The sequence below is a fragment of the Solanum pennellii genome, chromosome 9 (genome assembly GCF_001406875.1).
Source record: "Solanum pennellii chromosome 9, SPENNV200".
Classification (NCBI taxonomy): domain Eukaryota; kingdom Viridiplantae; phylum Streptophyta; class Magnoliopsida; order Solanales; family Solanaceae; genus Solanum; species Solanum pennellii.
In genome coordinates, this window is record NC_028645.1 from 77,984,118 (window position 1) to 78,000,845 (window position 16,728).

General features: G+C 29.7%; 2 protein-coding genes and 4 non-coding genes across 6 annotated transcripts in view; 1 reads left to right on the forward strand and 5 right to left on the reverse strand.

Moving 5' to 3' along the window:
- The window catches only part of LOC107029666 (metal tolerance protein 2), a 9,335-nt gene extending 3,685 nt beyond the window's left edge, over positions 1 to 5,650 (forward strand). Inside the window, exons 6-12 of the mRNA XM_015231102.2 lie at positions 2,328 to 2,424; positions 3,126 to 3,210; positions 3,966 to 4,028; positions 4,134 to 4,239; positions 4,569 to 4,684; positions 4,886 to 4,977; positions 5,202 to 5,650. Of these exons, the coding sequence (XP_015086588.1) occupies positions 2,328 to 2,424; positions 3,126 to 3,210; positions 3,966 to 4,028; positions 4,134 to 4,239; positions 4,569 to 4,684; positions 4,886 to 4,977; positions 5,202 to 5,358 (716 nt within the window). The 3' untranslated portion in view covers positions 5,359 to 5,650. The remainder of the gene's footprint in view (positions 1 to 2,327; positions 2,425 to 3,125; positions 3,211 to 3,965; positions 4,029 to 4,133; positions 4,240 to 4,568; positions 4,685 to 4,885; positions 4,978 to 5,201) is intronic.
- A 5,498-nt stretch (positions 5,651 to 11,148) lies between these two features.
- On the reverse strand, positions 11,149 to 11,229 carry LOC114074120. The gene has a single exon (XR_003574602.1). It is a non-coding gene; the product is annotated as a small nucleolar RNA Z155 (small nucleolar RNA).
- A 138-nt stretch (positions 11,230 to 11,367) lies between these two features.
- On the reverse strand, positions 11,368 to 11,448 carry LOC114074121. Its single transcript, XR_003574603.1, has one exon. It is a non-coding gene; the product is annotated as a small nucleolar RNA Z155 (small nucleolar RNA).
- A 148-nt stretch (positions 11,449 to 11,596) lies between these two features.
- Positions 11,597 to 11,677, reverse strand: LOC114074122. Its single transcript, XR_003574604.1, has one exon. It is a non-coding gene; the product is annotated as a small nucleolar RNA Z155 (small nucleolar RNA).
- Positions 11,678 to 11,753: 76 nt separating this feature from the next.
- On the reverse strand, positions 11,754 to 11,846 carry LOC114074118. Its single transcript, XR_003574600.1, has one exon. It is a non-coding gene; the product is annotated as a small nucleolar RNA R41 (small nucleolar RNA).
- Positions 11,847 to 15,510: 3,664 nt separating this feature from the next.
- LOC107030684 (nuclear transcription factor Y subunit B-5) lies at positions 15,511 to 16,350 on the reverse strand. Its single transcript, XM_015231951.2, has one exon. The coding sequence runs from the start codon at positions 16,199 to 16,201 to the stop codon at positions 15,785 to 15,787; it is 417 nt and encodes a 138-aa protein (XP_015087437.1). The 5' UTR covers positions 16,202 to 16,350; the 3' UTR covers positions 15,511 to 15,784.
- Positions 16,351 to 16,728: the final 378 nt, after the last annotated feature.

Sequence of the window (16,728 nt, forward strand, 5' to 3'; positions counted from 1 at the left end):
AGGGGGGGGGGGGGATATGGCTAGCCCCTGTCTCTCCCATCAAATGAGTGACAACACTTGGCTATGTACTAACATTCTACCCTAATCCGTGATCTCCACACCTTTCTTTCTATGGTCATGTCCTCACTAATTCAGAGTTATGTCATATTCTATCTAATCACTTCTCCCATCCCAGATCTTCTCCGGCCTCCCTCTACTTCCCCTAACTCCTGTTATAGCTAATCTCTCACACTTCCTTACTGGTGCATCTGCGTACCTTTTCTTCATATGGTCGAACCATCTCAATTTCGCTTCTCTCATCTTATTAGCTTCAGGAGCCACTCCCACCTTGCCCGTATAACTTCTTTCCTAATCACTTCTCTATTTCTAGTATGCTCACGCATCCATCTAGGCATTTGCATCCCTGCTACACTCATCTTTTAAATGTGGGCATTCTTGATGCGTCAACACTCCACCTCATACTACAAAGGTTTGTTTAACCATCACACTTTGGAACTTTTCCTTAAGCATTGGCAACACATTCTTACTCATAGTACTTCGTATGTGAGCCTCCATCTCATCCACTTTGCTCCAATAAGATGAGTAACATCATCATCAATCTCCCAGTCTCCTTTGAATTATAGACTCAAGATAGTTGAAGCTTCTTCTTTTATTTTGGGTATGACTTGTGCATCCATATCTTTAGACTCAAAGTAGGGGTGTCAAAAATGAACCCTAACATAGGTAACCCGCCCAGAATTTTAAGGGTTGGGGTCAACATAAATTTGAATTGGGTTCAATCTCAACCCCTTCAAGCCTAACCCATTTTAAGAGAATCCTCCCAATTCAATCTCCAATTTCAACCCGTTTTAAAACTCTTTACTAAGATATGTTCCTATATTAAAGGTATGAATTATTATCTATTTAACATCTTTTAGGGTTTATCAATCAATTTGTTACTTTTTTTTAAAAAAATCTTGAGTTGAAATTCGAATTGTGATTATAATGTTAAATATCACTATGTTAAATTATTAAGATTAATCGGGGTCAAATTGGGTGGGTCAAGACCCAACCCATTTTTTAGTCCATTTGAACGCAACCCATTTGAGCCCAAAGTAAACTTGGGGGGGTCAAGACCCAACCCGATTTCTATTTCAATCCATTTTAATATCTCCAATTTCAACCCAACCCGCCATTTGACACCCCTAGACTCAAGGGTCAGCCTCCAAACTTCCAACCTACCGTTAACTCCACCGCGCATCTCGTCATCAACACTATGTCATGTGAAAATAACAAACAACAGTACCTCCCCTTGAATATGTCGTGTGAATTCATCCATCATTAAGACAATCACGAATGGGCTGAAGGTTGAGCCATGGTGCAACCCCATCATGATAGGAAAGTGTTTCGATTCACCTCTCACTATTTTTAGGGTCTTGGCTCCATTGTACATGTCCTTAATTGCCTTACTGTAAACATAGACACACCTCTAGCCTCCTAACACCTCCAGATGACCTCCCTAGACACTTCATCATGAGCCTTCGATGTTTGAAATGTCTATCTTTAGTTGTAAGGCCATAAATATTATTTTCCTGTCGTACCTTTGAAATGCAACAACATAATATCCTTCAGACTAAAAAGTATGTATAGTGATTACTATTATTTTTGTTAATCTAGTATGAATAAAAATTAGAGGATCATGATAGATGTCCTTTACTTTATACATTTAGTAATCCAGAGCTTCATATAATACCAACATATCTCTGTAGATTCTGCTTGCTTAAGGTGCTGACTGATAAGATCACAAAAGGGGTTAAGAGCAAACTAACAATTGTACATAACCTGTGTCATTCGTCCTCAATTTCAGAGATATATGTCGAGACCTCTGTAGTTTACATACTAATCTAGAGAGAGTTCTGAGATCTTTTCTGAGCTCTCTTATAAGCGAACCAAGTACCTGTGTCTTACCCTTTCAAGGAAGGGGGAAAATGACACTATATATATTATATATAACATATTTAAGTAGAACATAAAACGATAAAGGATCTCTCAGGACATAAGGGATAAAAGAAGCTTTAATGTTCAGTCTATGCCTGAAAAGGGAAGAGAAGATCTCCATAACCTAAAGCTCAAGTGTAGTCAATAATATTTTATGAGCAGTTGAGTATGATATTTCTTAAAATTGAATCCAAGTCGGTTGTTCAAAGTCGATTTATCTAAAAGTTCGTAGAAGTCAAACAAGCCTTTTAATTGAAATAAGTCGGTATTAGCTTATCAACTCAATTAACTTTGGATGTTGATGATTAGAAGATGTTTCACTTCTTAAGTTGAATTCTTCATGAAATTAGGTGGTTCTATCCTTGGAGTGAGGATCCTGGATCCACTCGCTGGACTTGCTGTTGCAGGCATGATCATGAAGGCTGGACTTGAAACTGGATATCAGAGGCATGTCATCCAATTGCTTAGTATTTTGAATTTGCCTTCCTGGTCATCATCTTCTTTTGATAAACTTGTGTAGAACTTAGCCTGTGTTTGGGGATGGAAATGGATGATAAACTGAATCCTTCATCTCCTCATTGTTGGTTGGGCACTTGAACAAAGAAGAATAAATCATTCATTCTTTATCCCTTTTGTATGGAGTAGTGTCTAAGGCTAAGGGTTGTTGTTGGGTGAGTGTGTGTAATGTGTCTAGTCTCTGGATCTGCTCTCAGTGAAAAGCATGTGTTTTCTTAAAAGAAAGTAGGATCAATCTCCCCTTGCACTTCAGTGGGCACTAAATTTTGGAAGTGGTTGTCCTTGAGTCGAGGATAAATTTGCACGTAATATTGATTTTAGATGTCCCAGACCCCACTTGTGAGGCTACACTGGGTACGTTATTGTTGTTATTGATATTCTAGATTTACTAGTTGTTTATATTTTGATCAGCTGGTCTTAATTTACTATGTACTAGACACTCTAGAAATATTTTCAACTCGCCATTTGCAAGTTTATGGATATCCTTAGTAAGTGGTCGATTGGTTGCCAATTGGTAAAATAGTGTTTCAAAGATTAATGTTATCCCATCTGCTTTATTTGGAGGTTACTGGTCTTTAACTTGACCATTGTCTCATTCCTTTTTTCATATTTTACTCATTTCTAAATTATAGTGTCTTGGAATTGGTTGATGCTGCTATTCCTTCGCATATCCTGGAGCCTTTCAAGCGCACAATTCTACAAGTTGACGGAGTTGAGGCAAGTTATTCTTCCTGCTACGAAATTGATGTTATATCTGTTCCTCGACTTCCATTCATGTAATACTTTATCAACTTAGTTTTATGTCTTTTGATGTTGATACTGCTGTCAGCAATTCCTTTCTTGCATCTATTTGTCATCCTGTGCTACTTATTCACCCCTTAGTTGTTTCTACCTCAATTATGGCATTCCGGTGCACAAAGCATCCCCATGTTCGTGAGGATGATAGAAATATGTTAAACAATAGAGTTTTCAGGGTCAAATCAACCAATATGAGATTAATGAGGCCCTTATCAAAAAGTGCACCAAATGTGTATTCCTAGTAGGAAAAAAAAAATACTGTTCGTAGCATCTTTTGTGATCAAGCAACATTTTACCTGATTGATACTTGTGTCAATTTATATTGTTATTAGAAAGAAGCAATATTTGAGAACAAGAATCTAATCATGTGTGCTTATGAGATATTTTAGAAATATTTGTTGAAGGTTTGGTTAGAGTACTCCACTTCAATCCTTCACACACTGTTCCACATTATGCGATTGACTAAATTTGTCATCTCCTCTATCACAATATTTCAAGTGATTTACTCTTCTTTCTTGTACTCTATTAAATTTTGGAAAACTTAATATTTAACACACATCTTATTGTTTTTGTGCACTATGCACATGTTCCTCCGGCATATTTCTTTGTTGGTCGATGTTTCTGTATATCTAGGAATGGTATCAATGAATAAACATATTGTTTGACCTCTGCAGGGTTGTAGTCACCTGAGAGGAAGAAGGGCTGGTTCATATCTCTATCTTGATGTCATAGTTGAGGTAGTCTGTATGTCATGTTAAGTAGTTCATCATAGGAATATTTCCCTGTCAAGTTATTTATTCGTGAGGATGTCAGGCAGATTTAAATGCACCTCTTATATGCAGGTTGACCCCTTTTCTAGTGTAAGTGCTGCGCATGAGATCGGGGAAAACGTCAGCCGCGAAATCCAGCGATTACATCCCGAAATAGCTGAAGTCTTCATTCACATAGGTACTGTTGAGTCTACTCACATCTGCACGTGTTAATGTAGGCTTAGAATTGCTTATAGTAGTTTCACGAAATGCTAAACAAATGACAGCCTTAAAATAGAAAACAGAAAACGCTATGAAAACCTGGAATGCTGAACATGGTTGGTTATTCCACTTCTTCTGGATGTTTAGTGGGGTAGTTGAGGGACCTGAAGATCAAGTTGTCAGCGTAGTTTACCATCATATCGTGATTAACGGGCATATGCAATTTGACAGCAATTTCCAGGGTTAACTTTTTCTTTATTGTTGATGCTTTCCTTGCTAGCTAACATTGTTTATTCCTACTTGTAGAACCGTCAACTATACACATTCCACCCGCTGTTGTGTCTCAACAGAGAAGTGCTAACACAATGGATGCAGACATTGAAAATATAGTTTGCAACATTTTATCGACACACTTTTCTCAGGTATTTATCTCTTTATAGATTTTCGTTTTGTTCATTTTCCCAAATAGAAGGTTTAGCATTTTCAATTTTGATAATATAGTGTGCACGTAGTTTCTCTTGGATCCCTTGATGCACTTCAGTTGTCGTAAGTCACCTTCAATTGTTAGTGAGTTCCCGTTCCGTCCTGCTTGTTGACATGAGATACTTTTTATTGGCTTTCAGAAGATGATTGTTGAGCGTGTGACTCCACATCTACTGCAAGGACAGGTTTTACTTCAAGTGGAAGTTTCTATGCCTCCCGATCTCTTGATTAGGTAGAACCACTCAAAACCTAAGTTGCTCGGACTCTTCAAAAATGTTGTTGTACCGGTGTCAGATCCTTAAAAAATACACTGTTTTCGGAGGATCTGACAAACCCGTCGATATTTTTTAAGAGTCCGAGCAACATAGCGAAAAACAGTTACAGTTAACATGAAGTATCAGATGTCTCTTGTATTTGTCTCATTGATTTTACTTGGGCTACTTGTTAATTTTCTAGGGATGCGATAAAAGTTGCAGAAGAAGCAGAAAAATTAATCATAGAGGCAGCACCAAATATTGTTCATGTGTGTATCCAGCTGCGTCTAGGGCGATCCATGCCAGAGTCTTACCACAAATTGGTGAAGAGCACAAGTCAGGGACTTGTATACACTTAAAATGTGCATGTATACATCCACATCCTGTATAATCAACAAAGAAATTCCGACTAAAAAATAAATCAAAGCTACACAGAGTGTCGTTCATTCTCTATTTTATTCTCCAAATATAGAAAATGAAGAGTAAACTAGAGGTGGAAGTTAACGATTTTAAGTATTTTTGAAATAATATACTTATAAAATATGGTGTGGATGTCTGCCATACTAAAAAGTTATTCTCACTAATTATCTACATTACTTGTAGATAACATTCATCTTTATGATCATCTTTCTTTATATTAAACCTTTTGTATGTCTTTATGTAACACCTATAAATAGAGGCATAAGACTTCATGTTTTGATATACTTGAATACTTGAAAGAATAAGAAAAACTTTCATCTCTTATTTCTTTATTTCCATTGCTTTCATCTTATATTTCTTATCTTATTCTGTTTTAGTTTTATACTACATTATCAACAAGATTCTCATAGTTTTTCAAATTTAGTTTCAAATTGATTTTTTTCACTCGTGATAAGGTATGTAATTACATTGAAATTTTCCATGATGAGTTTGGTAAGAGTACTCTGCATTTTCTTTTTTGGGTATATACTACTCGAAAAAGTTGAATTTGGTTTCATTTCTCCTCCAGAAAGGTAAAGGTAAAATATGTAATTTCTTTAAGTTAGTTGCTTATTTGAAAATGAGAAGTTATTGAGTTATGTGGCACATATTAATTGGATCTTATTTTTGTGTCTCTTTATTTTTTATTATCTACATATATACTTGTTGAGATATTAATATATTATTTGTACAGCAAAGCTTGTGTTGTAGTAATTTTAAATTTTGTCGTAAATTATGTTAATCTTTGTAACGATATTGAGAAGGATTGTTAAAAAAATTCAATTTATTTTAATTTGTGACTTTTATATGGTTTCAACATGTTGTTCTAATTAATCAATTTTGTTCATTTTTCTTGTGTTTTAAGTTAAGTTCAGATTATATATGTGATTTTTGATATTTATTTTTTTGGTAATACATTTGATTTATTAAGACATTGATTGAGGGTGAGACGGTGAAATCGAATTTCACCGCACCAAGTGGATAAGACATTGAGTTAAAGTTTCAGAGCGTTATGATAATAATATATATCTTGGGTTAAGTCTCATTGAGTCATGAGTTAAGGCTTCTATATATGGATAAGACGTTGGTTCTAATGCGTCATAGTGATGATATTACGATGATTAAAGCAAAATAATGTATTTTTGACCTAATGAAATCTGCCCATTTGATTTGATCCATTCTCTGGTGTGAATATGGTAGTAGGGCATAATATGTCTGAAAAATGACAAGTGGTTGAATGTATGAATATTAATGTGGTAAAATGTTAATGATCATTATCGTGGTAATTAAAAAGAATAATATTACGAATTCTTGAGATGGTCTTTTAAATATGGAGGTAATTTATTATTATTAAAGTGGTATGAAAGGTTATTGGACACATTATTTTAGATGCAATTCGATTTGAAAAGTTTTATAAATCTTTCATTAAAATAAAGGAATACAATGTGGTTGTTCATTTATTTTGACCTTTCAAAATGATGTTGAGGTGGGTCACATAAATTAGATACTGCCAAAGCATAACAATTAGTTTCTAATAAAATTTATGAAGCATGTACAAATGGTTATATTCAATTTTTTAAAGAAAATATTTGTGTTTGTATGGATAAAAATATGTTCATGTATGATTGAATAAATTTTATACTCACCTTTGCAGAAGGTTTAAGAGGCTGAAAAGAAATATTTTTGACGTAAATGATCGTTTGGTCATATATTTTGATGACCACACAAATATTATGATATGTTTGATTATAAACTATTGAAGAACAAGAAAGAAATAATATTTCCTATAAAGTTTATGGTCATTACAAGAATGAATATTTTATGTGGCAACACAAATTTGTAATTGTTGTAAAAAGAAATAAATTTCACATGTAATAATTTTAACCATGAAAACAATAATAATTTCTTCTTGAAGGAGATGGTCACAATAAGAATGATGTTATGAATTATGTAATAGTACCAAAAAATTAGTTGAGAGTTTTGTAAGGGCTAATTTGTTATTATCCAAATGAATGAAATTGTTTCAAAATATTGGGGTTGTACTAAATCTAAAAAAAATAAGTCTTTGAGGAAATAAAAGAAAAATTATATCAAGATCATAAATTATAAGAAGATTTAATATCCATATTACTACAATTAAAATAGGTTATAAATATGTATAAGATTACCTATTTTTTCCTCTGTTGTATACAAATATGAATATGATGATGGAATCACAAGCAAAAGTAAATTAAAAGATTGCTAGAATAAATACCAATTGATATAATTGGTTGGTCATTTCAATTCAAATGTGATATGAAAGAATTGAAAATTCACGTGGCTATATGTTGAAAAAAATAAGAAAAAATTAAAAAATTCTCTTTGTATTGCTTGTTTTCATTATAAAATGATTATTGTACCAACTAAGATTTGAATTGTATCTCTTGAAATCATTTGGAACATACAAAATGGTAAATATGGATTCATTCACATGCTATGTTGATCACTTACTATTAAAATTTTAGTGTATGTATGAATTCGGAGCCTAAAGGGTACAAAATATTAACAAAAATTTTAAAACGCTGCCTAGGCAGCAATTTTTTAAAAAAAATTAAAATTTTTAAATCGCTGCCTACGCAGCGATTTTATAAAAAATAAAAATAAAAATATGGAAATTGCTGCGCCTAAGCAGTGATTTTCAAAAAAAAAAATTAAAAAAAATAAATTAAAGCAGCAATTTTATTAAAAATATATAAATTTTTTAAAGAAAGTGGCTTCCAGCGATTTTTTTCAAATTTTTTTTTTAAAAAAAAGTTAATTAAATGGTGGCAGCGATTTTATTTAAATTATTATTATTTTTAAATATTAAATCGTTGTTAGTATAGCGATTTTCGTTTTATATATATATATATATATATATATATACATACACACACACACTCATGATCATTACTTCAAGAGATCATTATTTCTAGAGTCCGGAGCCTAAATGGTACAAAATATTAACAAAAATTTCAAAACGTTATATAAAATTTATATTAACCAAAACGGCAAAATTGCTGCAACAACAGTGATTTTATAAAAAAAATTTATTAAATATGTAAATCGCTCAGTGATTTTAAAAAAAATAATTTAAAACAGCGATTTTATAAAAAAAAAATTATAAAATTTTTTGAAATTCAAATATATAGCTTATAAGAAAATATACATTATTTTAAAAAAATTAAGAACAAGTAAANGTCAACTTAAAAAAAAAAAGGTGACATGTCAAATTCTTACAAAAATATTCAAACTTTTAAAAAATTCACAAGCATTTATAAAAAATTGTGTCAATTCACATGCAAATAGTGTCAAAGTTACATATTACATCTTTATTTTATTATAAATTGATTGATTACATCTTTATTTTATTATAAATTGATTGAATTGTATTTCATATGTAAATAGTGTAATTTTTATTTTATTATAAATTGACTGAATATTCACATGCAAATAGTGTAATTTTTATTTTGTTATGGATTGATTGAATTCACATGCAAATAGTGTAGTTTTTATTTTATTATAAATTGATTGAATACAATTCACGTGCAAATAGTGTCAATCCATAATAAAATAAAAATTACGCTATTTGCATATGAATATTCAATCAATTTATAACAAAATAAAAATTACACTATTTACATGTGAAATACAATTCAATCAATTTATAACAAATAAAAATATAATATGTTACTTCCCATTTGCAAATAATCACTTTTTTTAAACAAGAATTTATTATTGACACTTTTTACGTATCTACTTCTTTAACTTTTTACCATCTCTCTCCCACTAACCCTTCTTTTCATTAATTTATTATTTTCTTACTCTTAATAAATATTTTGATATATTAAATAAAAAAATTAATAAATATTTTTGTATCACAATAACTAAAATCGTTTTAAAATTGAGTATAGTAAATATAAGGGCTTAAGTCATCTGCAGCACCTTAAAGTTGTCCACATAATTCACTTAGATACCTGAACTAGGACTTATACCTATTGAACACCTAAATTATCAAGAAATGTGCCTATTAAACACAAAACGCTGATGTGACAAAATAAGTGTATCTCACTGCTGCTGAGCGCTTGAATACATTTTTTTAATTTTTTTTAAAAATAGTTATACCTACTTTGTTGACACTTGACATGCATTGACTAAATATATATAAAAAAATTGATTTAATTAAACATAAATCTTTTAAATCATAAAAAAAAAAAAAAAACACCCCCACACTCATCTTCCTTCAACCCACCATTTAAACTACCATCCATTCAATTCCCCAAAATCCCTTATTTTTCCATCCAAAAACAACATGAAGAAATCACTTCTCTTAGCAGCCTCTGTTTCTGCTGCCGCCACCGCCACCGTCTCTTCTGTATCCGAAGTTTGAATTTCTCTTCACAAGGACGATAATTTAAAGAATAATGATAAAGATTGTTCAAAATCGGTGAAAGCATCAACCCACCATTTTAAAAACTTCAAATTTCTCTGTCTTTTGTTATGATTCATTTTTTTTCATTTTCTGTAAATAAAGTACCTGTTGAATTTTCAAGAAGAAGAAAAAATGGACCATTTGGAGTTAAAAAATTGACCAATATCTGTACATTTTTATTTTCAATAACTTCAATTGAGCAACTATCACCATTCATAAACTTATTAGAAATGCTATAAAATATTTGATATAATTTTAATTTCTTTTTGTTGTCGATTTCAAAATAATTTATCAAGGTCGATTATATTTACAAAATCGAGATAGTTGTCGGAGAAATAGCATATAACGAAGAAAATGAAAGAGGACAAAATTTAGTGGATGAATTCGGAATGAGATGGGGTTAGGCATTTTTATTTTTTTTTGTTATGCAGAGAAATGGTTATTGTGGAACAACAGAGAAGAAGAAGAGAAGAACATGAAGAAAACAGGGCAGTAAGTTAGATGAGGTGGGAGTGAGGTTGGGGAGAAAGATTTTTTTTTTCCATCAATTTAATTTTTTATATGTTATTAAAGGAAGGAAAATATTCTTTATTTTTTAAAATTAAAATTATGGGCTCATATGTCATGTGTCGTAGTCCTATTCGTAATTTTTATCAAGATAAGGAGTGTGAATTACACGCACAATATTTGTACAGGTAATTATTATTTTATGTTTAATAGATAAATATTTATTAATATTAAAGTGTCTAATTAGGTAAGAGTCTCTGTCCAAATAAATTATGCAGATAACTTTGAGGGACTATCAATGACTTAAGCCTAAATATAAGAGACGAAGGTGGGCGATTTTGGGTATATATACTTTGCTCTTTCAATTCTTTCCTTTCTTGATTTTATCTTTGAATAAAAACAAAAGAAAAAGAGAAATTGATTTCGACTATCATTGCTTTCAGCTTAAAATTTGATTATAACTCATCCAACATTTTAATTTTCTTCAGGCCTGATGTTTTCTAGTATCAAAAGTAGATACAATTTTTATGGTTTTCAATTATTATAATTCTCAAAGTATTAAACATTGATTTGCAAAAAGTTATTAGTCCTGTTAAGACTTTTGATTTTTTCATTCTCTAAATTTGTTGCATATCCACGGTGGTATATCAAAGAACAAAAATACAGTAAAAATCAATATCATTATTTTCATAAAATTATAATAAAAGAAGAAAGATAATAAAAAAAGGTGAATCATTGATCAGATAATTGTAGTCTGAATGATTTTTTGGGTCGACATATAAACTTTCCTGAATCGGATATCATCCCTTCAATGATTCATAACATAAACAACAAGTTTTAACCAAAATATTCAAACATTATTTGATCTAAATAAAATCCAGAAAAAATTATAAAATTTCATCAATCTATAACACATAAATTAACCAAAAAAAATTGAAAAAATGAAGTAAACCATTGATCAGATAATTGTAGTCTGAATGATTTTTTAGGTCGACATATAAACTTTCCTGAATCGGATATCATCCCTTCAATGATTCATAACATAAACAACAAATTTTTAACCAAAATATTCAAACATTATTTGATCTAAACAAAATCCAGAAAAAATTATAAAATTTCATCAAATCTTAGATCTAAAACACATAAATTAACCAAAAAAAAATTGAAAAAATGAAGTAAACCATTGATCAGATAATTGTAGTCTGAATGATTTTTTAGGTCGACATATAAACTTTCCTGAATCGGATTTCGTCACTTCAACGGTTCAGAACAATGCAACTTTAAAAAAGAACAACTAGAAATCGATAAAAGAACACAAAAATTTCGAAAAAATATGAATAGGCTCAGAAGGATCCATTGGTTAAATGTATAATCACAGAAGGAGAAAATCTCCTTTCAGCAAATAGGTAGATTTTGAGCATCATAGCCTACTGATTCACACATTTCATTTCAAAATCAGAAACAAAAAAATCAAAAAAAAATCACAAATACCTCAGCATAAACGCACACAAATGGAGATGAAAACGAAGATGATGAACTAATTGTGTTATTGAACGGTATATATAAGTGTTTGGCTCAACAATTAGGGTTAGGGTTTAAGGCTCTGTTCCTAATTTGTTAAAAGCCTTTATTGGTCTACGTGGGCTTAGGGTAGAAAAGGCTCGTTTTGGGTTAGATAATGGGCTTGGCCTATCTAGGGTTTGGGCCAATTTTCTCTTTAAATAAGAAGCCCAAATGATAAGCAATTTTGAGTTTTGGGCTAAAATTATGAGGAATTTTCGCAAATAGTCATTACAATAAAGGGAACCTTATATAAATATACATTATTAAGAAAATATTTATCATTTACAATAGTAATATTTTTTTTCACTTGATCACTTTTAATACATTTATAATGCAGTTTTAATATATATTACAAAGAACAATTTATTATTCACATATAATACAAATTTTAATGATGAATAATACATTTATCACACATTTTAATACACTTATAATACAATGTAATAATTTTTTACCAAACAAACATGATATATTTCAAAAACAATAATAATTCATATATATTGCATAAATAATTCACTTTTAATACATATTACATATTTAACAAAGCATTGCTATAAATGGTAATAAACAAAAAGTATCGCTAAAATCAGTAATTATTTTTTTAAATGTATTGATTCATGTAATTTTTCCAAATATTTACCATTTATAGTAATAATATTTTTTTTCACTTGATCACTTTTAATACATTTATAATACAGTTTTAATATATATTACAAAGAACAATTTATTATTCACATATAGTACAAGTTTTATTGATGATTAATGCATTTATTTAACATAGTGCTGCTATAAATGATAATAATTAAAAAGTATTAATATATTTTTAAAAACGGTTCACATATGCATTTCTTACAAAACAAGCATAATATATTTTTAAAAACGGTTATAATACATATTTATTACATATATAATTCACTTTTAATACATATCGCAAATTTAACATAGTGCTGCTATAAATGATAATAATTAAAAAGTATCATTAAAATCAGTAATTATTTATTTAAAGATATCAATGCAAGTAATTGTTCATACAATAAACTTAGTCATGATCTATAGTTATAAATTGCATATTTACGGGTTGAGTTAAAGGTGTCTCCTTTATATAATTTTTGGGTTTGTATAATATGTTGGTGAGTTTGTACAATTCATGGGTATGTTTGTATAATTGAGTTGTTTTTGTATAAATTTGAAATGACGAATTTATATTAACACAAACATCTGAACTTTAAACGGTTATACAAATTATATTATACAAAATAACAAAAATTAAACAAATTATATTATACCGATTTGGAATTATATAAACTGGAAATCTCAGCCCACGTAATTATTACTAAATGTTCGTTACAAATGATAACTAATTAACTAGTATATATATATATATATATATATATATATATATTATATTTAATCAGGTAATTTCCTCCTTTTTAATCCCTTTAACTTTTCTTGGACCCTCAGAAGTCATATTCCTAATATTTAACAGTTATATTTCAAGGTTTGTTTGCTAAGATTCTCAGTTTCACCTTAGAATTGCTATCATGAAAAATCACTATATTTAAGGCAAGAGAAGGAGTAGGGTCGGATATAAAATATCAAAAATTAAATTATGGAACAAATTGAATTTTTTAATAATTTGATATTTAATATGATATTCGGGAGTAAAATTTTAGAATTATTGTATTTAGGTTTGGATGAGACATTAAAATCATTTGGTGTTCAATATTTTTTGACTACCAAATTATTTACTTAATGAAGGTCATATATCGACATGTCATAATTAATTAGTATAAGTTCAAAGAGAAAGTTAAATGCTAAACATAAATAACCTAAATACATAAGCTTTTTTTAGTTATGCCAGTTTAATTTTTTTAATGTCTTCTTAGTTTTTGATCTTCTATTTTTATCATGCATTTACATAAAAAAAATAAAAGTAATTGGAGCAATAATATTAATTTTATAATAAAATCGACTACAAATTCAATACGGTATTACTAAATATCATACTAAATTAAAATTTATTTCATTTATTATTGAGTCACCGAACCAAAATTTAAAAATTAAATATTTAATATCTATTTTTAACTATCAATTACCGAATTACTGAATTCAAAATTTTGAAATCTCGAACCAAATATCAGACGCCCACCCCTAAGCATGAGGGTTTAGGTCAATTGTTTTGGTCCATAATAGTTATTTTTTTAAGGTTGTATTGTCACACCTTAATACCATTTTGTTACTGTTTTTAAGGAATATATTTACTATTTTTGAGTGGGGCATATTATTGTGTTTTAAAGTAATATATTGTATGATATAAATTGCTACAAAGGCAAGGAGAAATAAATTCATGTGCATCAATCAAAGAAATAGATAGGACTGTCAGTTGAAATTTGCACTGTTGGAAAGTTAAAAAATCAGATTAAATCGAACTAATTTAGTTTTTCAATTTTTTAGTTTAGTTTTGATATTATGTTTTATAAAAAGTTTGATTTTTTTGTTTGATGTTTAGTGTAAGGTGTTGAAATTTCGGTATATCGGAAAATCAAATTTTTATTGTTTCGTGATGAGACACATCATCACTTAACATGATTTTATGTTTTTAAGCGTCTTATACTTCGATTTTGTCCTTAATTTATTTTTCTTTCGTATATAAACCATTTTAAAGACACCAAATCAAACCAAATCAATGTTGAACAAATCAAATCTAACCGAATTATTTCTATTCGATATTCGGTGCACACTTTTTCAAAAAAAAAAATCGAAAAAACTGAACGCCAACCTTTACTTGAGGGTTTAGTCTACTAGTCACAATTTATTTCTAACAAATAGACTTAATTTAAAAGATAATTAAGCAACTTTTAGAGTTCATCACGAAACAATTAATTTTTTGTTGACAAAAAGAATTAGATTACAATTTTAATTAGATTATTTAATACACAATATAACTATACATGGTAGGGATCAATGTCAAACCCCGCTACTTGGGGAGCTCATATCTTAGGTGATGGGAGTTGGAAAAAATAAATTCAGTATTATAAACTATAAGGCACTTAAGTACCATTTCCAAGTATTAAGACGAATGTTATTAAAAATATTACATTAATTAGATATGATTACATTAATCAAAAAATTGTTTAGTTGCCAGTAAATGTCATATTTGACTCTTCTCCGTTATCCTTTTCCTCTATTTTGTCAAATACACGTCTAGATAAGAGACATGCGTTTTAAAATTTTAAAAGTCAAAATTATATCACAGTAACAAATATCATAATCACACTTAAATCAATCAATTTTAGAAAGCTAATCTTACCTACAAATTTTGATATTAATCAATATCATTAATTTCATGTGCAATTAATGAAAGAAATGGCAATTAGGGAAGGAATTTGTGCTAATTAACCTCCATGAGAGTCTCTAATTAGTATTGAAATAACTTAATTATTATTGTTCAACCCTCAACCAAGGACCATGTCAATCTAGCCAATTGTGAACATAAATAGATGAATCACAGGGTTAATTATTCAAAACCATATTCCACAAATTAAACTTATAAATTATTAGATAACTCGATACAATTATCACTAGTAAGAAAACACAAATTTTTTTTTTGTAAATTAAAAACAAGAGTAAAAAAAGAATTTGAAAATCAAGTATTATGTATAGAGGTGGACCTATTTCGAGCCAACCTGAATCCAAATCGAAATTCAAACTTTTTGGATATATCTGATTTGAATTTTTGAATTATGAATTGAACTGTCCCAACTGTCACCTCTACTTGATAGTTATCCTTTACGCTCCAGACTCTCTTAAGGACCATAAAATCTTTCAAGGAGACTTTCTTCATTCTTGTTCCCAATATCAACCTTATTTTGGTTAGCTTTTTCACCTTCTAACTCTCTATACCTATGCAAATACCTCTTCAATGGCTCAACATAATCATCAAACCCTAAATTTGCCATAGCCCAACAAATATCATCTCCGTTCAACGTCTTCCTCTTCTCCTTGTGACATTTCTCCGATGCTTCACTAGTAACAAAGCTTATGAACTCAGACACACATTCTTGCATTGTTTCTTTCCCCTCTTTTGAAATCTTCGCGTTTTGAGGAAGAATATGCTTCATGATTCGTCCCACGTTAGCTATTGGCAAAAACTTATCGTGCTCCTTAAACCCTCCTTCTTCACTCGAGTCAAATGACCCTAATATATTGTTGGTATCAACCATTTTGGGAAACCTAAAAACTCGATCTTGATGATCTCTCAACCATTGTTTACACCCTCTTTATTATAAGCAGAAGTTCGTCTGTATTACGCTAACTTATAATTAATCAAGTGTCAATATTCTATCTTAATATCATCAGAGATTCTACAATATATAAAAGTATTCAGTATTAGTGTGGGGACATAATGTCAAACAAAATTTGTATATAGATAGTACAAAGTTAGGTCATATTTTATTAAAAGCACTTTGCTTTAATGAATTATGGATCAAATGGTCCCCTTCCTTCTCCCTTGCTACTAGTTAATGTTTAATCCTTTTCACAAGCTTTAGTTACCACTTACCACATGTCTTAAACAATGCTTCATTTGCTCTTTATAATTATGGACTATATATTACTAGTACAACCTAGTGTAATCAATTGTTGAGGGAATAAAAAGATCATCCAACTAGTGTGATATTATATTAAACAAATATGTCTTAAACAATGCTTGAAAGTTGAAATATTGAAATTTGTGGACTAACTATATATA

Excerpts from the sequence above, each read along its gene's own strand:
- LOC107030684 (XM_015231951.2), bottom strand. The coding sequence starts at position 16,201 with ATGGTTGATACCAACAATATATTAGGGTCATTTGACTCGAGTGAAGAA.